Source organism: Diachasma alloeum, unplaced genomic scaffold (assembly GCF_001412515.2).
Source record: "Diachasma alloeum isolate Michigan unplaced genomic scaffold, Dall2.0 Dall_scaffold_00371, whole genome shotgun sequence".
Classification (NCBI taxonomy): Eukaryota; Metazoa; Arthropoda; class Insecta; order Hymenoptera; family Braconidae; genus Diachasma; species Diachasma alloeum.
The window spans coordinates 152,794-177,385 of record NW_021680510.1 but is presented as its reverse complement, the minus strand read 5'-3'; the positions used below and the strand labels follow the sequence as shown (position 1 = coordinate 177,385).

At 37.4% G+C, this 24,592-nt stretch overlaps 1 protein-coding gene across 2 annotated transcripts in view; it reads left to right on the top strand.

Moving 5' to 3' along the window:
* Positions 1–24,592, top strand: part of LOC107041712 (CD151 antigen) — a 142,846-nt gene that overhangs the window by 89,190 nt on the left and 29,064 nt on the right. The window contains exons 1-2 of one of the 2 annotated variants that reach the window (XM_015262400.1): positions 9,491–10,071; positions 10,166–10,345. In XM_015262400.1, the coding sequence (XP_015117886.1) occupies positions 10,226–10,345 (120 nt within the window). In that variant the 5' untranslated portion in view covers positions 9,491–10,071; positions 10,166–10,225. Of the gene's footprint in view, positions 1–9,490; positions 10,072–10,165; positions 10,346–24,592 lie in introns of those variants that run through there. The other variant, XM_015262399.1, reaches the window with a different exon arrangement.

Here is a 24,592-nt window from a genome sequence, read left to right as displayed (position 1 = left end):
AAATCGCCGAAAATATTAATTTACTTTATCTGGTATAGGGTGTAGGAAGTGGAAAAACGCAATTCTGAGCCGTCCATCTGCCTATAGGGAACCCAAATTTCCTCAGGAATCGAATGGAATAGGTTTTAAGGCTCTATCTCTCATAGTTTCCGAGATAATCGCGAAAAACGAAATCGCCAAAAAAAAAAAATCTTGCCGTACTTTTGGACATTTGTACCAACACCTACTCGTCGCTAAACACCAATAAAGTTCAGAAAAACGTTTGTACCATTTTTCTGAATAATCTACGACTGTTTTTAAAGCTCTGAATGGTTTGTACTTGGTATCATTATCATCTACAGTAAATTGTTCCGTTTCTACTGCGATGGGAGTGGAAGTACGGAAGTTGAGAGGTTTGTGTATACCCACATCAAAACTTCACGAACTACATATGGAATCCATTACGATGACTTTACGGTTGATAAAAATGAAATCAGGTGATTTGATGAGAATAATATTAATAATAATAATAATAATGAATAATGAATAATTTTCGTTGTTACAAACGAGTAGTAACGATTTAGAAGTTATCTGTACGTTTTCCTAACGTCCTTCATACATTTAAAATTTTAAAAGCGGGTAAAATATTGAAGGGGTTGATAAATGAAATGGAAAAATATAGTACATACAAGTACTATCCATGCTGAATCCTTGCTCATGAAAATTTTTTCCGTACCTTCATTTCCGACGCTGCACGATTTTTCCCGCACCTCTTACATCTTGGGGTGCGGGGTACAAATGAAAATGAATGTAGTACATTCAGGTACTCACTGAGTACAATCGATACTATAAGAAAGACAATCGATTTATCAAACTTCGACTCCAAGTTCACACAGCTATGGCAGCCCCCTATGGTGCACGCGCTCTTTCACCAATCGAAGGTCTTAGAAGCTACTTAAATACATGATAACATCTCGAGAATTGTCAGTCGGGAAGAATAACAATTCTCGAGTGAGGAGTTATTTTATTGATCATATATTTTTTTTATTTTTTTCTATTCAATGCCTTCCATTCGTAAGATCAGTCTATTCTGTGCTGTAAAGCCACAGATCAGCGGGAGTCATTGCCGTAAATCACTACAACTATTAAAATTTTTCGACAAAGATTTGTTCTAAAAAATAATGAGAAAAAAACTGATGCGGACTCTTTTCTTTGAGATGCTTTTTGGGATACTTACAGTTCCGAGAATAATATAATGAATGTAATGTAATTTATTCGTCGCTGACGAGTCAATACATGAAAATCGGAGATCGCAATTGATTCGCAACTTATGTAAGATAGTGCTAGAAAGTTGATTGCTATTATGTACTATAAAAAGTATGGTAATGTCTTTGAGATGTAAGATTGCTAGTCAATGACATTTGTCGATCGCATTCAGGATATTGTAACATTTTATACTTTCACGTTGCAAGAAAATCAGTTGAGAATCTTTTCGGAGATTTCATTACATCGGGACATTTGATATCAGATATTTCTGAATTTCTAATATTCTTGATTACAAGCCGTGATATGACTGAGCGAAGCGAGGTTGGAATTGCAGTTTATTGAGGCTGACGACGAAAAATATTTCAGTACCGAAGTGGTAAAACGGTTTAAGTCGACTTATCTCTTAGTTGAGTTTTTGAAGAACAAGATCGGCCGCGCGTGCTCGAACGCGCCGTCTCATCTCCTCACGTAGTGGCGCTTCGGTTTCAGTCTTACGCTTACATTTATTCGAGATTTTCGAGACATTTCGAGATCGATTTCCTTTCTCTTTTTTACGATAGGATATCTCCGAATTTACGGAAGATAATGAAATTTGCGTAATAAGCTTTTTTCTGGAGCAAATTGAGTGCTACAAAAAAGGTTTTGACAAAAATTCAGCTATCTCCCTTCGATTCCGTGATATTCACTAAAAACTGGTCAATAGTCGAAATCAACTTGAACCGGTTTAACACTTCGCTACTGATTTGTAAAGGTGTCTTTCCGGTACTTGTAATCGAAAAAGACACGGCTCAACACTTGTCCAACGTACCCGAGTCGAATAATAGGACCTGACAAGTTCTACTTAGGTCTTTCCGTTCAGAACTGGATAGGTCTTGGGAAGCCTCTTCCCAAGTGCTTCCGAGACCTTTCTACCTCTGGTTATGTCCCATTTCAGCACTCGTTAGGTGTGAGCAGGACTTGTATTCAGACTTTCCAAATCCTTGCCGGTCCCCGTAATTCTATGGGCGCATATTAAATCCGGGTTCATATTGCGGTTAACGCATAGGTTATTGAAATAAAAAATGCAATTATTGTCTTTGTTTAATCTTGAAACTAGACATTTTACGAGAGGGTGGAGGGGAGACGCATGTATGCAGAGGCTTGAAATTTTTACTCAACAAGGGGAGAAGGTTGCAGAATCTATTCTAGCTAGCCTTGTCCCTCCGCTTGCAAGCGTTGTCTAAATAAAAATGAAATAGTTAACAAATCTGACCCTTGTTCTATGTGAAAATGAAGATTTTTGATTTCGACATATCTGGCGCCTCCGAGGGTGTCATTGGAATTAGAAGAGTCAAGAAAAACAGAAAATCTGACCCTTTGAAAATCTGAAAAAAAAACTTTTTCAGTTTTCACTTTTTCCACATACTTTTGAGAGTTCTGAATAGCCCGTCGCTTAAATAGTTGGAATCAACGTTCACCCGGCTAAAAAATTCGATTTTGGTGAAAGTCGACTTTCCCCCTGGAAAAATCTGAGATCTGACACTTTGGCCCCCGGTAAAAAAACTTTTTCAGTTTTCACTTTTTCCACATACTTTTGAGAGTTCTGAATAGTCCGTCGCTTAAATAGTTGGAATCAACGTTCACCCGGCTAAAAAATTCGATTTTGGCGAAAGTCGACTTTCCTCCTGGAAAAACCAAAAATCTGACCGTTTGGTTCCAGGTGAAAACTTTTTTTTTTCGGTTTTCACTTTTTCCACATACTTTTAAAAATTTTACTACTTTTTCCACACACTCGGCTTCGCCTCGGCCCGCCAACTTCACGCTCGTGACAATCCCGTCGCACTTTGGTATTGAAATATACAATTCTGACGAATGTGAGTTTATAACATAAACGGAAGACGAGGATTACAATCACATTCGTCAGAAAATCCTGTAGACCGTGTGATGTAAACTATTTTATGTTAAGGGCCTGAAAATCACGATCAGGTTAGAATCGCGGGTGATTGAACTCGATAGGATACATAACAAACTGACGTCTTAAAATGCAAACTGATGTCTTAAAATGCAAAATCTAAAACCTCTTAAAGGAGATTTTTTTAGAAAAAAAAAAATACGAAGAAGATGTATAATCGTGGCACCAACGAAATCGGAATCGCGCTTGTATCACTCTGTCAGGAAGTATTCAAATCCCTCAAATGATTCCCATCATGCCCCCGCCCCTAACATCACAGTAAAAAATGCCACGAGATTTCCGAACAACGAGCGAAAACCGATAAATAATGAATCCCGCAGATTCATCGCTGCGACACTATGCTAAAAAAACTCAGAAACATTTTCCCGAGCGCCTTGCAATCCAATTGGCGTCTCAACAGCGAAACCGTAGCTCCTGGATTTTCTCCATCCCAGTCACGATTATCCAGCAAATCACTATCGACTCTCGTCCCCGTGTCCTCTGCCTCCTCCACTTACCCACTCTCCCCTATTTTCCTCTATTGCACTCAACATTTTTACTACTTCCCCATCTCGATCCCCCTGTCTCCTCCCCCTGCCTCTCACCCACCACTTATAAATACGCCATTGACGACGGGCAAAATTTTCAAATACTAGGGACGAGACCCGGTGGCTTGGCGCAGTGGGTAAGTTCGTTGCCTCACATGCGAAAGGTTCCGAGTTCAAATCCCGGCCGGGTAGAATGGTGCGATCTAACCATTTAAAGTCTTGATCATCATCGCAGTATACCCTAACCGGGTCGAAGCGATGGAAAATAACAATAAAAAAAAACTAGGAAAGAGGGCGCGCTCTGCATGCACATGATTCACTAGTGATTTACATATTTTTGGTTCCATATGTATACCCTCTCGGGTTTTTACATTTTGTTCCCATCCCTATCTGCGTTGCCATGGGCCGACTTACTTTATCCCCAACTGCACCCCATTCGGGATTAGACTGCCAGGGAAACCATGGAAAACCTCAGTCGTGCGGCCGACCGATAATACAGGGATTCCAGTGTCCCTTGCACGGAGAGAAATTTTCTAGAAAAATTCTAGTACGAGTTCTGGATAAAATTACAATCCACCGGCTGTGAAAAATTCTAGTGCTGTTAAGGTAAAATTTCTTGGTATTTCTGGTAAAAATTCTGGGGATTTCTGTGAAATTTTCACGGAAATACGGGGAAAAATTCACGTCTTCCCCAATAAAATTTCTAGTGCCGGCACTGGAATTTTTTCCTGGCCCTCACTTTGCGCCTCTTTTCCCGTGCTAGCACTAGAATTTTTCTAAAAAATTCTTCTCCGTGCACTAGTTGCGCTTGAAATTATCATTTAAAGGCAGCGGTAGCGATACGATAGAGCAGATCTCAAAGAGCTTCGAGACGTTACACAAAACTCAAATTGGCCGATAATTTTTTACATCATTTTTGAGCCTGGGTTGAAAACTAACTTATTCATTTATTTATCTATTCATGAGCTAAGATAATCTTGAAACATTCTTAAACCCAGCATATGCTCGGCGAAATAGCTTGCTAACCAAAAGTGTTTCACCTATTTTTTAATAGGGTATTTTTTAATAGAGGAAAATTACACTTGAACTGATAATCAGAACAGACGCGTGATGATGATGATAATGGCGTCTAGAGAGGCAGCAGGGAAGGGGGAACCGAGTAAAAAGACATTATCCAATTTGCTACGCAAGTTATAGCACTCCTGAGGCGCCCGAATGCTTGAACAACGTGAAAACACAGTGCAATAGAAGGAGAATGGGTGAAGAACGGATGGCGTGGGCAGTCGGTGTCGGACACAGTTAAGGTGTACGAAGAGAAATGGATGGTTGTTTAGGAGTGGGAAAGGATTCGCGTGGCTCACGTGCGTTTGAGGCGCAGTCGCGCGTGTCCGATCGGCTCTACATGGGGAAACACAGAGAAAGAGGGGAAGAGAGTGAGAGAGAAAGACAGAGGTACGTAGTAAAAGGTGAACCACAAGGCACCTGCGGAAGAGACGGCAGGGCATGAGCTTGGGGCTCATCAAAAACAACTGAGTGTATCTCGCCCACGCGGGCTCTACACCGAGATATACGCCCGATTAGAGGAGCGAGGATGGTTGTGGGCGGCTGGAGAGAATAATAAAAAATATGAAAGGCTGAATTCATTATGTCCAAAAATAATATTTCTATTTTATTTGCATTCAACGGATGACTCCCTCGAGATTTTTGGCACCATTTTTTCTCCGCGAGGTTTTTTTACCCTTTTTGGAGATGATTTAATATGATTTTTTTTTTCATCAGTTTTTTCGTCGCAGTTTTATGAATACTATCATTTCGGTTTAAATTAACTGAGATTCTCGGGGGGACAGGATATGTAATATTCATAGAATGGTATATGTAGGTACAGCTGGTTATACGATGCAGGAACCAGCCAATAACCAACGAGGGCGTTTGCGAGAGTGACCGGCAAGGTTAATACGATTGGATGATTGGCTACATTGGTAAATTGATCGTCAACTTTAGTTACATTGAGCAAATGAGGATATGCTCTCGAGTTGGGGAGTGCTATCTGCTGATAGTGCTGTTGATTGATGAACAAGGGATTTTTACTTTCTGTAACGTGAGAGTCGAGAGCCATTGATACACTTTGGAAATTCACGGAGAGAAATGTTCAGGAAAAATTACGGAACTCACAATTCACTCACCGATTACGGAATCGAATTAGAAAATTTAAGTGACGGTGTCGCAATTTTTCACAGAAGATTCAGATAAAAATTGCGGAACGCTCCGGAAAAATTCCGTGACAGTTCCGTAAAATTTCCTACAACCACATTTCGCTCCGGAATTACGGAAAAGATACGTAATTTTTATTGAATATTTCTCTCCGTGAATTGAGAATATTGATCTTAGTTCGGGAATAATTCTAGAATCATTTTTAGTATTTTTTTTTGGAAAGTTGGGGTGTCACGGGAATTCTCTGCGAATTATAACGAATAATGAATAAGGAACTTCTCACCTGATTGAATTAGTTCTCTGTAAAAAAAATTGGTGAAACGTTTTATTGTTATTTTTGTTTTACATATGTTTACAGAGCTTCCATTCGGAAATGAAAACATAGCTTTTCATTGATTCATTTCATTGAGGACTTTCATATTTCACCGCAGTCTCCTCTTGGACAGCTGTAGACGTCGCAGGATTAAGGATGTTTATCCAAAATCCGCATTGTTCACCAAAATCTGTATATTGTCTCATATGCCAGATTCACATTTGAGCCATACGTTAGTAATAATCTTAATTCTTTCATCGGGGCATCCTAGTGAGAAATTAATTTCTGAAAATCACTTCTTGTAACATTACGCTTGGGGAAGAAACGTGACCGTGCGAACTTTGATCAAGATGTTGCATGGGTTAGACAAATAGACACTCAAGATATTGAAAAAAAAACACAAGCCATTTACTTCAGACTATGGAGAATCTATCGCCGGCGGGAACAAGTAGGGGACCGGGCCATATAGGCGTGATATCTTCGATTGATTTTCGAATTTCTCTAAAAAAATTTGACCGCCATTACGAGTCGAGCAGCGCGGCAACACCGCACAACAGCTGATCGAGGTCGGTAAAGTCGGTGACGATAATTCAGTGCTGGAAGCATATGGACAAGTATAACACATACAAATAATCATCTCACTGTTACAATCCCACTACTAGCCGAAGCGTGCGATGTTGCCCGATCAAAATTCGACTGTTACCACTGCAGTCACAAGCCCTCCATTATTTATGAACATTTTCGTTAATTATTGTTTTTGAGGCCAGAAAAGTACCCCCTAACACTTCAAATTTGATGAGAAAAGTAATTTGTAACGTGAATGATTTATTTAGTCAATTTATTTTTTCGTTTCAACTGAGTTGTCCACTTGGTAGGTTAAACATCCTTAACGCGATGTTTCCGATTTTTTGAATCAATCATTCAACTGTCGCGTCAAGCCTGCGGTGCGTTCATTCTGAAATCTCCTAGCTTAAGAATAACGTTGTACATGTTGTTTATACTATCATCCCATTTGTTCATAGAAAAATTATACCGATGAACCGATGCGTCACTCGGTTCCTCAATGTTTTCTGACCGTGTGGGTATATTTATTCTCAAGTGGGTGGCATTAGACACACCGGGGTCGATGCACGTGGGACGTCCGGTATGCGTTATGTAAGGATCATGCTCCTCCTATTCACGGTTATTCAAAATAATGACAGTAATAACAAAAAACAAAAGAGAACATGATAAGTGAAAAAAATACAATTCCCTTTAATTCCCACTGTGCGAGTTTTGCCGGCAAAGTACAAAAATACAAAAGCCATTGCCGCCGGCAAGCGTGTAGAGGCGGTTGTTTTCATGATCTATTCGTTGGCGCGCGCAAAAGGGGCTCGCCTTCTCGATAATGGATATTTTCTGGATAGCTTCATAATTCAAAACACCGAGTCTGAGACGGGAGAGAGCGAGAGAATGATGGAACGAAGGTAGTAAGACGAGGGGATCCGCAGACAGTCTATGCCATAGACGATCCACTAAAAGTTTTCTGGCTTGAAGCAGAGAGTGGAATAACGACACCAAGGTTTTGCCGGTTGCTCAGAGGTGAGGAGACACAAAGAAGTTACCTCGAAGGAGAAGAAAAACAAAGAGAAAAACAAAGCTTTAGTTTTCAGGGATCTATTCCGAATTTTTACACTCAGAAAAAAATTATTTTTGCCAAATACATAAAAAAAAAATTACTTTTGATCAGTAGCAAAAGTACTTGTACCCAGTACCAAGGGGTTTCTGGAGAAAAGGGACATTTTTGTACTTCCTTGAAGTTACAAAACAACTTGATGCAAGTATCACGCGTCAAGTACCTGTGTACTGGTGAGAAAGAAGTACTTGTCACAAGTATTTTGTTATTTGGACAACAGAATTACTTGTACTGAGTACCTGGCTGATTCTTTTGAAAAGTACCAAATAAACTCATAAATTTTCCTATAAATTTTCGGGTCTGTCACCGAAAAAATACGAAAAAGTCAAACAAGGCTCCTCAAATGTGCAGTCGTTAACTATTAACGAATGAACATTTGGTAAGCCTAGATAGACCCTCGTCTCCAATCAAATCCATTCTTTAACAATAACCAATTCTTTCTATCAATGTGGAGGAGTTCATCCAAGGTCAAATTCAACATAGTCATCTTCCAGACCAGGGATAGCCAAATTTGTAATATTTTATTACGGTTAATATTGTAGTCCTTAATCAGTTAACATCACTCTTCAAATTTGTTGAGTACTTGAGTATCATCAATTCAAATATTCAAAGTTTCAACTATTTTATCAATCAATAATTGAGGTAGGAAGATTGACGAGTATTTGTGTAATCGAAAATCCCGTTTCAAGGAATTTGAATTATTCACTTAGTAGTAAATTTACAGTTTCAGATTAACAAATTTTAAATACATCACACGGAGAGAAATTTTCTAGAAAAATTCTAGTACGAGTACTGGAAAAAATCACAATCCACCGGCTGCGAAAAATTCTAGTGCTGTTAAGGTAACATTTCTTGGTATTTCTGGTAAAATTGCTGGGGATTTCTGTGAAATTTGCACAGAAATACGAGGAAAAATTCACGTTTTCCCCAATAAAATTTCTAGTGCCGGCACTGGAATTTCTTCCTGGCCCTCACTTTGCGCCTCTTTTCCCGTGCTAGCCGCAGAATTTTTCTAAAAAATTTCTCTCCGTGCATTATTCGTAAAAAATCAGATTATTAATATTATATTATTTGAAAAATTGAATCAACATATTTTAAACCTTCATTAATGTAAGGCTCAAATTCTTGTAATATCACAGGAATTTAATATTGATGGGGATCCCTGCTCCAGACCAACATGATTATCACAATTGAAACCTGATCAGGGTCGCCTGGGAATAACTCAATAGGCAAAATCCGCTTTTGAAAAAATGCATGCTTCTCTCAAGTAAACAAATATTTGGCAAAAAAAAATTTTTTCTCCGTATAGAAATCCACCTCAAAAAGAAAGTAATCGAATCGAGCCACATCTTCGTGACCAGGCGTCTATCCACAGGGATGAGCCCCAGAATACAGCGTCTCCACGTACAAGTGATTCGCTCGGGCTGAGCCCCCGGGGCTGTCAGTCATGCCGTTCGAGATATGGGCGCATCTATCTGTTCAAAATGACTGTGACTCGTGTGTAGTATTCACAGATCGTATTAAAGGATTGGCGGACTGCGAGGCCTTCAGTCGTCTCCTAACCGGCGTCCCGTCTAGTTTCAAGCTCATCTCCGTCCCTGTCTGTTACCTCTCACACGGAGGCCCCGTCACGTTTTCATTCCATCAACTGCCAGTTCATCTCCACTGTCACTGGAATATAATCTCCGTTGGTATCCGGAAGTACCTTGTGTTATGTATGCACAGAGGGTGATTCATAATGGTTGGCAATCAAGTGGAAGTTGTGAATGGCTAATGTGCTAAAGTTATTATCTGCCTCCACTCAGCTGATGCCTCTGTGCACCTTTTGTTCGGAAATTTTACAATTTTGACGTTTTTCCGAGTTGATTTGAATAAATGGAGGAATGGATGGGACATTATTAGGGGTTAGTTTATGCTCGGATGTATATTCTGGATTTTATATGCGGTAATGTGCGGGGGTGAGACCTCAAGCATGCATATGTGCCCTGGTGGAAGGCTGTATCACGCCCGTAACTCTGGTACACTGCCAAGTTGTAAAGGAGTGTTGATAAATTTATGACGACACTGCTGAGAATAAGAACTTTGTGACTTTTTATCCCACCAAACTAACTGGAACATTTTTTTGAAATATCGCTGGCCCATTTTTGCGGTAAAATCTGGTGTATTTTATTTGGTGTGAATTTAAAGTTTGACAGTTTAATTTTCTCGACTTATGTGTGGATTTTTTTAACTGGATGTTGCAGATGCCATGAAAAGGTGATGTCAGTGGCTTACAAACGGCAAAGGGGATTTTTCGTGTGAAAATGGCTAAAGGCTCTGAGAGACTACCCGGTACCTCCACGAGGATCAGAACGAGAGACGACGGCTGTTGCTCCGTTAATTTTCTGAAATATGTTCTTCATATTTACAATGTTGTGTTATTTGTGAGTATCGTTACGAGTATTATAACGGTAAACAGAGATGCGGGAGGAAATGGATATTTATCTTTAATTTTAATGGAACGTACCTACACAGCGGTAAAGGCTGAAGGAAAAATAGTGAAAATCTCTAGTTTGTTGTGAAGGGAAGTTGTGCTCTATTTGTTTTACTCGATACTGAGGGTAACATGCGGGAGGATGGTGTGTTTTCTCCGCTCACTTCCAAAAGATTTACTTTGTCTGTTATTTGTCTTGAAGAGGTCAAAGTTATTCAGGATTTAATTAAAAATTATTCCAGAGTGCGTAGACAAGCATTTTATTTTTAGGGATTTTGCGTAATGATTATAATTTTTTCCGGACACACAAAAAGGCCCAAAAAATTAGAGAAAAATTACTAAACCAGTCAAGTAATCGTGGACTGGAATCCAGTTTTAAGTAATCGATATAGCACTCTATATCCGGGCAAAAAGTGCCAGACGAATAGTGAACCTTTTTTCAATAACTCAGGAAAATTAACTAAAGTGTAATGTGCTAAATATTTGAAATTTTTCTTTCATTCTAACATACACTATCCCATGAACGTCAATAGTTACTCAGTATTGTGTCAAAATTTACATTTGTGTACGAATTTTTCTGTGATGGGGAATGATTTGTTTGCCAAACGTGCTGTAGTAAAAAAAGCATTGGTTGCGCATAAAAACTTGTAACCGGGGGGCATTCCCGGTTGCGCATAAAAACTTGTAACCGGGGGGTATTCCTTCCCTTGTAGGTCGTAAAATTCTCCTACATGGGGAAAAAAGCAGTAGGAAAATTACTGAACAAGTAATCGTGGAGCGGAATCCATTTTTAGGTATTTTTCACCCCATATCGGAGCAAAAAGTGCGAAATGAATAGTGAATTTTTCTCTACTGACTCAGGAAAATTAGCCGCTCAGAAACAACGCCCTTTTGACGCTAATCTCGCCGTGCGCTAAATAACAACGCAATTCACAACTTCACAACTTCCAAGAGCCCAACAAATATATCAGTAGTGAAGTGGTAAACAGAGATAAATCGACTGATCTCTCAGTTGAGTTTTTGAGGAATATTTCCAAATCTAAGGGAGATAGCGGAATTTTCGTAATCACATTTGTTGTAGCACTCAATCGGTTCCACAAAAAACGTTGTAACAGAAATTTTGCTATCTCCCTTAGATTCCGAGATATTGATTGAAAACTAGTCAATAGTCAAAATTGTCTTATCTCCTTTTACCACTTCGCTACTGATATAAAGTAGAAGCAATCAAAGTCAAGTGGTTATTCTTTACAACAGATCGTGCACAAAGTTGTAAAGTTCTATATTTTTGGAAACATCCAACTTTGAAAAGAGACATGCATTCACGCGGAGGTCTATGCACGGAAGAAAAAAACTACCTGAATTGAGTATAAAACATACTTGATTCAAGTATATATTGTACTCAGTTGGGGGATGGATATTTCAATTCGAAGATGATTCTTTTGTATCAGGCCGGGTTGTAACAAGTCCTCTTAAGTGTAGGGGAGGGTAGGGCGAAACGGACCACTGACAGAAAATTGGTAATTTTTGTTTTTTTTTCCTTCAAATCAACCGTCACAGGGTTTTTATAGACAACAAGTGTCGTTAAACCGCAATTTGATCACATTTGCTAGTCACCTCAAACCATAAATGACTTCGAATTTGCTCCATTCGGAAGGAAAAACAAAAATTATTAATTATTGAGAATTAAATTTATTGAGAATTAAATTTCGATCCTTATTTTCGAGGATTTGATGAAACATCACATAAATCATGGGAGAAAGCGTATTGTGAGAAATAAAATTATTTTTACTCCCACATGCGTCACTTTTCTGCCTGACGAACCGTAAAATTCTTCAACAAAGTGTAATCTTTTTCATTAACAATTCGCTCCACAATTACATTTCTGACAGTAAAATTTATATCTATCCTCTGGATACAGGGAGAGAAATTCATTAGAAAAATTCGAGTGCTGGTACTGCACTGTAAATTGCGGTAAGTGCATACTGTTAGCAATTTTTCGAAGTGTTATGGAAAATATGGTAGTAATTCTCATGAGAGTGACATTGAATCCGATTTAGGGGGAAAATAGTTCTGAAATTTCAAGTTTCAGGTAGAATTCAAGGAAATTCATGAGTTTTCAGTGGGAGTGAGACAATAATTTCACAACTTGATTTAATTTCCAATGAAACATAAATATTCAGAAATAAACTGACATAAATTTTCAATTTTTCTCCCAATTTTCGTGTCTTTTCCGAATTTTCACGAAATAATTTAACTGAAAAATCAAGTTTTTTATAATTTTTCAAATAGTTCAAACAGAAAATCAATGGAATGGTCAATGTTTTAATGACAAGATTTCCTGGAATTTGAATGGAAATTAAACATGATAAAATTTGACACGGAAAATTCAGACAAAAATTTTTAACAGTGCAGGTAAAATTTCTGGAGATTTCTGTAAAAATTTCATGTAAAAACGGAAAAAAACGCGTACTATTCAAAAAACTTTCCAGTGCCGTCACTGGAATTTTTCTCCGGCCATCACTTTGCGCCTTTTCCCCCTTCCAAGCACTCGAAGGGAGAAAATTTTTCTCCGTGTAACTCTTCGGCTTTTCTCTCCATATAGTAAAAAGTTTAAAACTTGTACTACAAAGTAGGTAATTCAATGTATTTTTAATTTCGGTCTAATTTGATTCTAGGAATTAAAGCAAATATCAGTGTTCAGTACTACGCAGTTTTGATATTTAACATTGAATTTTGTGGACCTAAGTCAATATTTAGGCGGGCTCATGAAAATGTAACGGACTGTTTTAATAGAGATGAGGTGAAATACTACGAGTCAACACAACTTCTCTGTTGGATGAGTTCTTCCATAGCGAGAATTATCCGGAATACCAAATTTTTTCCATTACGTTCAACTAAAAATCTTTTTACATGGTCATTTTAGAATCAGAATTATCCTTGAATCGGCTTACCTTTCCGGGTAGGCACCCGGAATAGGAAATATCCTATTTGAGCGATGCTACATTGATGGAAGGATTTAGATGCTGTTGAAAAGGTCTTTTACATATTGACACCATTCGTGAATAGTTAACGAATGACATTCATATTTAATAATCTTCGTTAATAACAACGAAATCCCTTCATCTATTCTATCGATGTACCACTGCGCTGAGAGAGAAAATTACTTTGATAAAGATGATTTCCTGGATAGAAGAAAATATTCTCTCGTCAATTTCTAGAATCGTGAAATCTCCTGGTAAATAATTTTGTGCTCACACTGAGAGAAAGAAGTCTTTCAACAGGATGAGATGCTCTGGGGCTGAGCAAATTTTTAAGGATGTTTAGCCAGTGCCGGTAAATTGTCGGTAAATGTGATTTTTTCGATGTTCAAGGAAAATTTTGTAATTTTTTTGGCTGATAGTAGAACATATAAAACTTATTTTATTGATGTTTAAAAAATACTTATCGCAATAACATCGGCAGAAATAAATAAACAAACTTTTCCTTATACATGAGCTGTTATGGGATTTATGTTCAAATTGATAATTCACTTACTAGAAGACTCTAAGAATAGAAATAAAAGTAGGAGGTAATCTGCACAATTATACTGAATCGAAAGGCCAGAGACAAATCTGGGGTATCCGGGCAGACAGAGGAAATATTTAAATGATTCTATCCCATATAAGCGCATGTTAGCGCATGCATTTGGGACATTTTGTCTATTTAATTTCTAAATAATGAGCATGGGTTGGTGGATTGAAATTTCTACCAAAGTAAAGGGAATAACTTCATCTCACAGTTAAAAAAAAATCAATTCTTTTTTGAGTACTTGCGATTTTCGATAAACATCCTTAAGTGTTAGCATAAGCTTCCCATAAATTCGTATATTTTGAGTTATATCTAGAATGTAATGGATTGTGAGAATTCAAACTTTCTCGATCTGATCACTCATCATCTCCAACTGAGGAATTCTTGCTCCGATTACATGACGAACACTTTCATTATCAATTCAGTAGCGAAGTGGTAAAACGGTTTAAGTCGACTTATCTCCCAGTTGAGTTTTTGAGGGATATTTCCAAATCTAAGGGAAATAGCGAAATTTTCGTGATTACATTTATTGTAGCCCTCAATCGGCTTTACAAAAAAGGTTATTATGAAAATCTCGCTATCTCCCTTAAATTCGAAAATATTTCAGGAAAACTCAACTAAAGACTAAATTGACTTCAACCGTTTGACCACTTCGTACTGATTTGTCGACTTCTAGAAATCAGTGACATATCCCTGAGAATCAAAGTTTCTCCTTCTCTGATGTGGAATAACACAAAGTCCATCGAATATTCCCCACGTAATTAAACTTCAACATTAATCCTAAAATATAAGTCCCACTGATCGGCTCATAACTTGAAAATTTACAACGGTAGTATTCAATTCGGAAATCCTCTTACGAAGACGGTTCCATTACATTTGGGATTAATAAACTGTAAAGCGATAAAGACCATAATTTTCCGTCTAGTCTAGACTAATCGGGATAACAAATATGTTGATACTTGTGAAACTCTATACCTCAAAGTACGAAATTTATGGCAGATGGGCCGTGGCGGGAGGGGGCGGGGGGGGGGAGGGGAGCGGTGGCTGGGAGAAACCACGTGGCAGAACTCGATAATGCACCTGATAATGCAACAATGAAGCCACATCACGGGCCCACTCTCCAAACTCCAGGATAGTTGAACGAACAATACCTGGGTACCCGATACGATGGTGCTTTATACTAGTTGGAACGACGTTGATGCATTAGCGGCTGGATGAGATAGAATACGAGCCATCAATGCATTATCAACTCACAGAGTCGATTATTATTTGTGTACCAGTAATTGACAGATCCACACTTCCAATTGTCCTGGGACATGCGTGGAGTACTCGTATTTTTCAATTTATGACGACGGGAAGAGGAATTAAATTGACCTGTTCCTGCTGGAAATATTGAGTATTGATGGGACGAGTGATTTTTATAATAAAACGGAGCTCGTTGGGGTGGAATAATCGGTTGCAGATGATTTATTGAGAGTCTTGATTTGAACGGACGAGGAGACTCTACTGAACAGTTGATTCAATATTTGAAGTAGGAGGATATATAAATCTATACTTGGGATTGGAGGGAATTCTCCGGGAAAAGCCGATTTGTTGGTCGTTAGGAGTGAATAAATTTGTTTTCTTAAATCAAATCAATTCAGTTCAGCGCAAAGGGGAATGATTTTTCAATTGGAAATGTAGCTTTCAGATGAATGCAAAATATTTACTTCTGCCACGTGGATATCCAATTATCTTTTGCAATTTGGTAGAGACCATACTGTAGATTTAAGCACTTTCAATTATCAAATTGGTCAATTGAATTGCATGAGAAAAATTTGAAAAAAATCATGAATATTCAGTGTCATTCGAATTCCATTTTGTATATAATTAGTATTTTTTTAAACATTCCTTGGTTATCAATTAATAATTGGAATTGTTTAAACTTTCGGATACCTAATTTTTTTAGGCATGAAATCGATTTCTGGTAAAATTCTGAATATGAATAATTCGTTACGATTTCGAACAAATGATTTATATTGTGGAAAATTAATTGTTATAAACTGTGTATAGATAATACCCGTAATTTTTCGAAATTGCAGGTTTTTAATTATTTCACCCATCTTTCTCTAGAAGTAAACTTTGTCATTTTGCTTCCGAATGGAAGCATTGCATTCGTCAAATCTGAAATTTCCATTTTTTTGTATTAGGATGACTAATTTTGGTCTCAGGAGTTTTTTTTTTTTTTTTTATTAATGCATTAGAAATCCATATAGGATTTATTAGCTTTACAAAATAGTTCTTCACATTGCGGTTACAGTATCACTTGTTGATTTGTTACAGAGTATTTTGTGTTTTGACGTTAAATTTTCAGGTTACAATCTTTCAGGAACTTATCTATAGCTTTTATAACAGGTAGCTTTAATGAGTACAGTATACGGTTGATGTTAGGTGGTAATTCTATATGTTTTCGAATCTTTTGCATCATTCTAACCCTCTTGTTTTCGTACTTGGGGCAGTTCCACAAAATGTGGTTGGTCTCAGTAGTTCGAATATGCTATTTTTAGATCATATCTATATGCATGTATGTATATGTGTGAGCTTTTTTTTCAAATTTAGTTTTTCGACGATCATTCGAAAAATAATCGTTGACATCGTTTCAATTATGGCTTAAGATATTCGTATGGATGTTATCTCGGTCGAGTTCGAAGATAGTTGCAATTGCATCATTTGCTTTGAAATTATAGCTTTAAAAAGCATTTAATTGACGTTTAATCAGGGTTTAGTCGGGATTTAGTTAGGGTTTAGTCAGGATTTAGTCGGGATTTAATCGTAGTTTAGTCGGGGCTTCGAAAAGATTTAGCCGGAGTTTAGTCAGAGTTTAGACAGGATTTAGTTCTTGTTTAGTCAAGGTTTAGTCGGGGGTTAATCAGGATTTAGTCGAAGGTTAATTATGGTTTAATCAGGGTTTAACCAGTTTCGTCAAATTTTAGTCAAGGTTTAATCAACAGGTCAAACCAAGGTCAACTTTGGCAACCCAAGGTTGACCTGTGGTCAAGTTGACCAAAAGTCAACGCGGGGTTGGCCCACGGTTGACCCAAGTTCAACCTTGATCGTGAAATTTCTAGGCTCTAAAGAATGCCCAGAAGTCACGTTTTTTGCGTTTTTCTTGTCTCCTCTTGCCATTTAGTTTTAAAAATTCCGGTCATTAGGAATTTTATTTCAAATTATCTTTGAACTAAAAAATCTATTAAAATTCTCCGGAAATTAGTAACAGAAAAAAGAAGGAACCGAATATGCACTTCGATACTTCCATTAAAATTTTTGTTTTAATTCAATTAATCCATTCGGAAGCAAATTACTAATTTATTAGCAAAAAAAATATACTAAAATTACACCTGCGTAATGGACCAATTGTTTTTTTAGATTTAAAAAATGTTTTCTAATGGTTCAATATTGAGATTCAAATTCAGATCAGCAAAAAGTCCGGAAAGGCTTGAAAATTGATGTTGAACAATAGTCAAAATTAACTTAAACCGTCTTATCACTTCGCTACTGAATTCTGCTCTACAATAATGTAGACGTGAAATGTGCATCTTCTCATAATTGATGGAGAATATGACATTCGAGAATCCACAACTTCTTTCCCCCAGACCGAATAAGATTACAACTAGAGTTTTCTTGCCAAGAAGCAAAACAAATTATGATGTACATTCATGAAAGAGTCGTGCGATCCCAGATACACTTTCTTGTTTTGACATTAAATATTCTCGAACTTGCAGACCCACACTATCCCCCCTCGCGGGACACATCTCTACTTCCTTTCATTCGGCCACCAAGGACCATGAATTTCTCATGATCCATATTCTTCAGTGCATATCTCCCCAGAATTTTTGAACTCTGTACTTCACCTAGCCTCGTTCAAATATTTATTCCCTCGCCACTATTTATATCTCAACTCTTTCCTCATTGAAAATTCAAAAACGAAGAGGAAGCCCTCCTCTAATGTCCCCGAACGTCCTCTTATTTTTCATCTGTTAGCATTTCTTTCTCACGGAAACATGTGCAAATAATGATAGAAACGATAAAAAAAATCCCTCTGCAAATATACTTGGACGAATACACACGATAAGCAAATACATGATATTCGAAATTTTATATCCAGCAGAAACAAATAATGGTGGATTACCCTCAGCAGAAAAGTGTAGAATATTTATTTTCACCGATCCCGCTGAAGTTTTTAATCTCAACTATTTTTATAAAAATTTCAGGAAATGTTGTCATTAAAAAATTACATTCTATTGATTCGATATTCAAAGTGTAAGAAAATCCATGAAAATCGTCAATTCATGTTTAATTATTCAATAAAAGTTCCGAAAAATTGAAAAAGAGTTGCGAAATTCCGTTATTAATTCTGCGTCAAATATATACTAATATGTAACAACATATAGTATATAATTTTAGTAATGAAAATTACTGACGATTAGGATTACTCTAGTCAGAATCCAGTATCGACCAATATGTCGACAAACTTCTGGAAATCAGTGACATATCCCTGAGAATCAAAGTTTCTCCTTCTCTGGGGAATAACACAAAGTCCATTGAATATTCCTCACGTATCGTGTGTATTCCTCAGCAGAAAAGTAGAGAATATTTATTTTTACTGATGCAGCTGAAGTTTTTAATCTCAACTTAATCTGACACATTATGCAAAACTTCTGATAAAGTTACGTCTGCTGAATTTATACCGTTTATCTGGAAAGGTCACTCGCAACTTTGGACCAGTGAATTCCACCCGAGTATAAATTCTCTCGACTGGGTGTAAAATGTAATCTGCAGGACCGTTTAAGTTATCGTTGGATATCGCGGAAGGAGGTAGAGCTCAAGAAGGAAGTCAATGCGGAACTCCGAGTGAATTGAGAAACACTTCTCCGTTGAGTTGAATTTTAACCCAGCAATCAAACTCAATTCATAACCCCTCCAGGAATGGTTCTGCATTACAAAACCTATTTTCTCCAGTTGAGACACTTTTGTCCTATTTTTTAAAGACGTTTGTATTCCCTAATTTGAGTGATTTATGGTGATTTGTGCATTTGACGAGAGCATCGTTTCGTTTTGTGACGCTTAGAAGTGAGATAACTCAAGCACACGTGGATTGAAAATGTGATTGATTCAAGCTAACGTCGGCTTGATGTCAGTCGATTTTTGGACTCCATGAATCCGAATTTCGGTTCTGCGATAAGCAGAAAAATGGTTTATTCCAAGAAAAAACGTGTCAAGCTGAAATCGACTCGATTCAAGTCGATTTTTCGACATGATTCAGGTCGATTTTTTGGCTTGATTCGAGTCGATTTTTCAGCTTGATTCAAGTCAATTTTTCGTATATAATCCCGCCCATATATAAGACACCCCAATATGACACCATCATCCCATACATACGACTCGAGTTTGGGAACCCCCACCCATTGATAAAACTCCCCATTGATAAGCCTCACCCACATAAAAACCTCTACCCCATTAGTGAAATATGAATCCTTTATATATGAACCCTTCCCATACATATCCCACCCATGTATAACCGTCTAAAATCGATTTGAATCAAGTCCAAGAATCGACTTAGATCAAACCGAAAAATCGGTTTAAATCAAGCCGAAAAACCGACTTGACTCAAACCAAAAAACCGACTTGAATTAAATCAAAAAATCGACTTGAGTCAAACCGAAAAATCAAATTGAATCAAGCCGGAAAACAGACTTGAATCAAGCCGAGAAATCGACTGGAATCAAACTAAAAAATTGGCTTGATTCAAGCCCAACATCAACTTGATTCAAAAACCCTATTCTCGAATCAGTGAGTGGCTGAGTGTATGCGTTCGATTCGTATACGCAGCACGGCTTGAATATATACGCTTAGCCACTCACCGATTCGAAAATAGAGTTCTAGATCAATGTGCCGGTTTGCATCTCTCCGAGTCAGAATTGATTCTTACCGACGATTCGACATGAAATAAGTGGATTCCCGACATAATTCAGTCCGACTTGATTCAAACCGATTTTTTGTCTTCATTCAGCACAATTTTTTTGGTGTAAACAAGAAGACTTTGCAAAGATTTTTAAAGCTCGATTTTGAAGCTCGTTTCATGATTAATTATCTTAATTACTTGAAAATTGCATTTAAAACAATTCTCGAATAAAGTTAAATAAGCCCAATCTGGACATGTTCTGGACATGATCTGGAAATATCTAAAAATCCTGGACATGATCTGCACATGATCTGCAAATATCTAAAATTAGTAATCCTGGCACAAAAAATCAGGAATTTCGAATTTGACGAATACAATGCTTCCAATTGGAAGTAAAATCCAAGAAAATTGAAAAAAAAATCAAAGTTTTTAGATATTAAAAATGTCTTAAATATTAAGATACTTTGATGAATTCAGATGCGTCTTAACGCCTGAAAAATGTCTATTACGCTGTCTTGAAAGCGCTCGAAGTGTTCACAAAAATATATGAATTTCAGACACCAATTTTTGCAGTCTTTCTATCAGTGTAACGTCCTAAATCAAGAGATCTTCAGACACTAATTTTTACAGTGGGTCTTACACCATAACAATAGTGATAAATAACAGTCGAGTTTAGTAAGAAAAGGAGCCAGCCTTCGGGGAGGAGAAGCACCGAATCCCAAAGTCGTAACTTGTGCCATAATCCGAGGATTTGCGGCCAGTGGATATTTTGAGCCAGGGTTATATACACTCTTCGGAATACCGGGCATTTTTCTTTGAATTATTCTCAAGGAAGGCGATTAAATCATAGTCGAGAAAGAGGATAAAAGGGGAATTCATGAAATTGTCGGGATAATTAATGGCGTTACAAGAGGAAATGGATAAAAAGGGACGATCAAAGTTTATCGGTGAAGCGATCGCTCTCCTATCCGATATATTATATGACTGGAGAATGTAATCCCCCTACCAACGAACAAAAGAATATCTCGAGCGTCACTATCCTCCGGCGTCTGAGGGTCACATCCTAGTCATTCCTTGAATGTTTTATGTACTTCAACCTGGTAAATCGATTTTGAGATAGCATCGGTGTTACGTATAAAATGCCAAGGGATCACGTCTGTGTACTGTCCAATTTTCTCTAATCGATTAACAAGATCTCTCATCAGCTACTGCACACGATTCAACCGTTGAAGATACCCACTTTGGCTATTTACCATTCATGGGTTCGGTGGAGTTTTTGAAATTTATTCAGCGGGATAATGCCGGATGAGAGAAACTGTATTCAGAGGTGGCACAGGGATGTTCGCCGATACTATCGCTACATGTTGCACGTTAGGAGCCGCAATAAACTCGTACTCATTACGGTCCGCAGTTATGAGTAGGGTCGTAAAAGGCGTGGGCGTCAGAAGCATTACGTCGGGGAGAGAAATTATGAAAAAAAATTGCGCAGTCAATGGAGCGAATTCATTCAATTGCGAGGTACAGAATTGCGGTGGACAATGGAGTTCGTTTACTTTTTTTTTTATCGTTATTTTACATCACTTCGACCCGGTTAGGGTATACTGCGATGATGATCAAGACTTTAAATGGTTAGATCGCACCATTCTACCCGGCCGGGATTTGAACTCGGAACCTTTCGCATGTGAAGCAACGAACTTACCCACTGCGCCAAGCCACCGGGCTTCGTTTACTTTTCTGGAGGTTTCATGAAAGTGTGGGGTATTTAAGGATGTGCATTTCCAGGATAACATGGACGATTTTTTTTAGAAGAGGGATGGAAATAACTGCGTTTGATCGTTGTTTTCATGGGCATTGATTTTGGCGATCCCTTGGGCGCTGTTTGAATTGAATCGTCTACGCATTTTCTCACCGAGCAACATTTCCTTTTCATCGTAAATGTTTGCTGATGTAACTTGTTTGAACAACAAACCTAGTCCGATCGGGTCTATTATGTAAATATTATCGGTTTATTATGCAAATATTTGATAACAACAAATAATTTCAGCAGAAATTTTAAATTTTCTCCTGTGGAAACATCGTTAAAAAAATCCAAATCATTTCCTACTGAGGTCTAAAAATCTTTCGACCACAGAATTTAAGATTTTTCAAATTTTCAGTTGGTCTGTAATTGAATGATGTGCGAAATATATGTTCGTTATACATTTTCAGTTCACCATTGCGACCTTTTCGATAGCAGAAAAATATCTTCATCATGAGTTATTATTGGCTATTTTATCAGCTTCCGCGTTTGTGGGTAATTCCGCCCAGATTTCGTGGGCAATGCCGCCCAAGCCGGCCCAAGCTTAATTTCTACCGGGCTGCTAGACTCTGCAGCTAGCGGGCGGTCGAGTGACAGCTCGAGTGTTTCGAGTAGTCGGTGGCGATTGAAACATCGGAGAGAAATATTCTGCAAAAATTACGGAACAATTCACGTAATCCGCAGTGAAGACTCGTTTTCCGGAAATTTTTACAGGAATGGAAGAGAAGAAATCTGAAACGTTCCGTGGATTTTCAGGTTCATCACCGAACAAAGTACGAAATTGTCACGCAATTTTTCTCGAAGAAGTCAAATCTGACAGAAACTTCCCGACTTATTATGCCTCCAAAATCAAAAATTCTTGAACGTTCAACAATTTTTATGAAGCTGGTGAGTTATTTCTACGTTTCGTTCCGTAAAATTTCCCAATTGTTGGGGAAAATTACGGAACGACTTGTCCCCACAGCGGTGAGTCATCAGACAGGTGGTCAATTTTTATGGAACAAGTCGTAGAATTTACGTGGCGATTCGTACAATTTTAGTTCCGACTCACACTTTTTATTGAATTTTACTTCCCTCGCGGATTACGTTTCGAAACGTAATTTTGACGTTTTTTTCTAGGAATTTTCATTGAATTTTTCTCGCCGTGCACGTGATATCTATCTCAAAATGGAGGCAAAGAATAGAAACGAAGGATGAAAATAGGAAAAATTATAACAGTTGGTCTACATTGCTCAAAAAAGTCATCAAAACAAGGTGGGGGGGTATTGGACGCGTGGCGCGCAGTATTACCCTCAAACTTCGATTCCATCGTTCACTGGCCGATGGCAATTAAATTACAAGTTTCAATCTCACTCCCACTGGAAACTCATGAATTTCCGTGAATTCTACTTGAAACTTGAATTTGACACTCTCATGAGATTTACTATAATATCTTCCATGAAATTTCAAAAAATTTCTAACAGTGTGGTGAACTTGAGATCGAGATCTAACAACGGATTCTGTTCTGTTCATTGTGGTTATATCCTCTAACTATTGTAGAGGCAAGCACCATATTTAATAATGAAGTGGAATCCATCTGTTCCGCCTTGCATCATGAATATATTACACTAGATCTGTGCGCGCGCTTTCGCGCGCGCTTCTCTTTTTGTTGTGGAAATGAAGAAATCGAATTTATTAAACTTCATATACTCATAGATGTTTTATAAGTATTGATAATTACTTACAGAGAATTAAGAAAATGAAGAGTGAATCATCAATGAATAATTTTTTATTTTCGATTAATTCTTTTTTTTTACTTTTTAAAATAATCTGATTAAAATCTGTAATTGTTGAACAATGAGGAGCGGGTTATTAATTGATTTCCTAGAAAACTGAAAAAATGTCTTGAATTCTTCGGAAAATTTCACAGTTTTCCAGATAACCGTAGATCTTCAAAGATTTTTCCCGAATTATTTAGGAAACCGAAGAATTTTCATGAATTTTGTAGAGTTTAGAATTTATGTACGAAAATATGAGATGCAAGAATTGATCATTTTTGCGTATGATAAATAGGAAAAAATTCAAATTTGGGAAGTGAAGAATAATTTGTGAATTGAAAAAATTTAGAAATACTGTTTTTTTTCTCATGATCAACAATTAGACAATTCAGATATGTTTTGATATGAGGATAAACTTCACCCATGAAAAATATGAAAAATATGACGCAGAAAAAATTTTTGACATTTGAAGAATTTGAAAATACCGGGGATTTTTTTCAGCGACGACTTCACGCGACTCATTGACCAATCAGAATTGAGGATTAGCGGTCAGGCAGTTTCGAGATATTTCAATATAAAACAACTTCACGTTTCTTTCATCTTTAGTATAATGAGTAAAAAATAATGAATAAATAACGGGCGATAGATATTTTATTTCATTAACCAAAGAATCCATGCGAAACATCAGTTAACTAATAAATTAATTATTCATCAATTCATTTTTCATCATTTAGCGAAGTTGAATAATACATCTCTAATAATTCCCATTAAATAAAACATCCCGCAATAAAAACCATTCATGCAAACCTCCAATTGACTAAATCTCCTTCCAATCGCTCATTTTATAGCAGCGTTTAAATATTCCTCAATGCACATAATTCCATATTTATCCACGAAATAAATGCACCGTAAAATGATTCGGTAGAACATTTACAAACCGGAATGAATTATCATAAAAAAATAAAACTCAGAATTCCATAGTTCCAGGGGGTATAATTCCTATGAGCATTCTGATGGCACCTGCTAATATTCAACAATCTACACCGTCTAATTCACACGTGGTATTTATTTATGTGTCTGGCGTAATTATCCACTATCCCCTGTATATGTATGTGTTCCAGTGCCGAGCCCAAC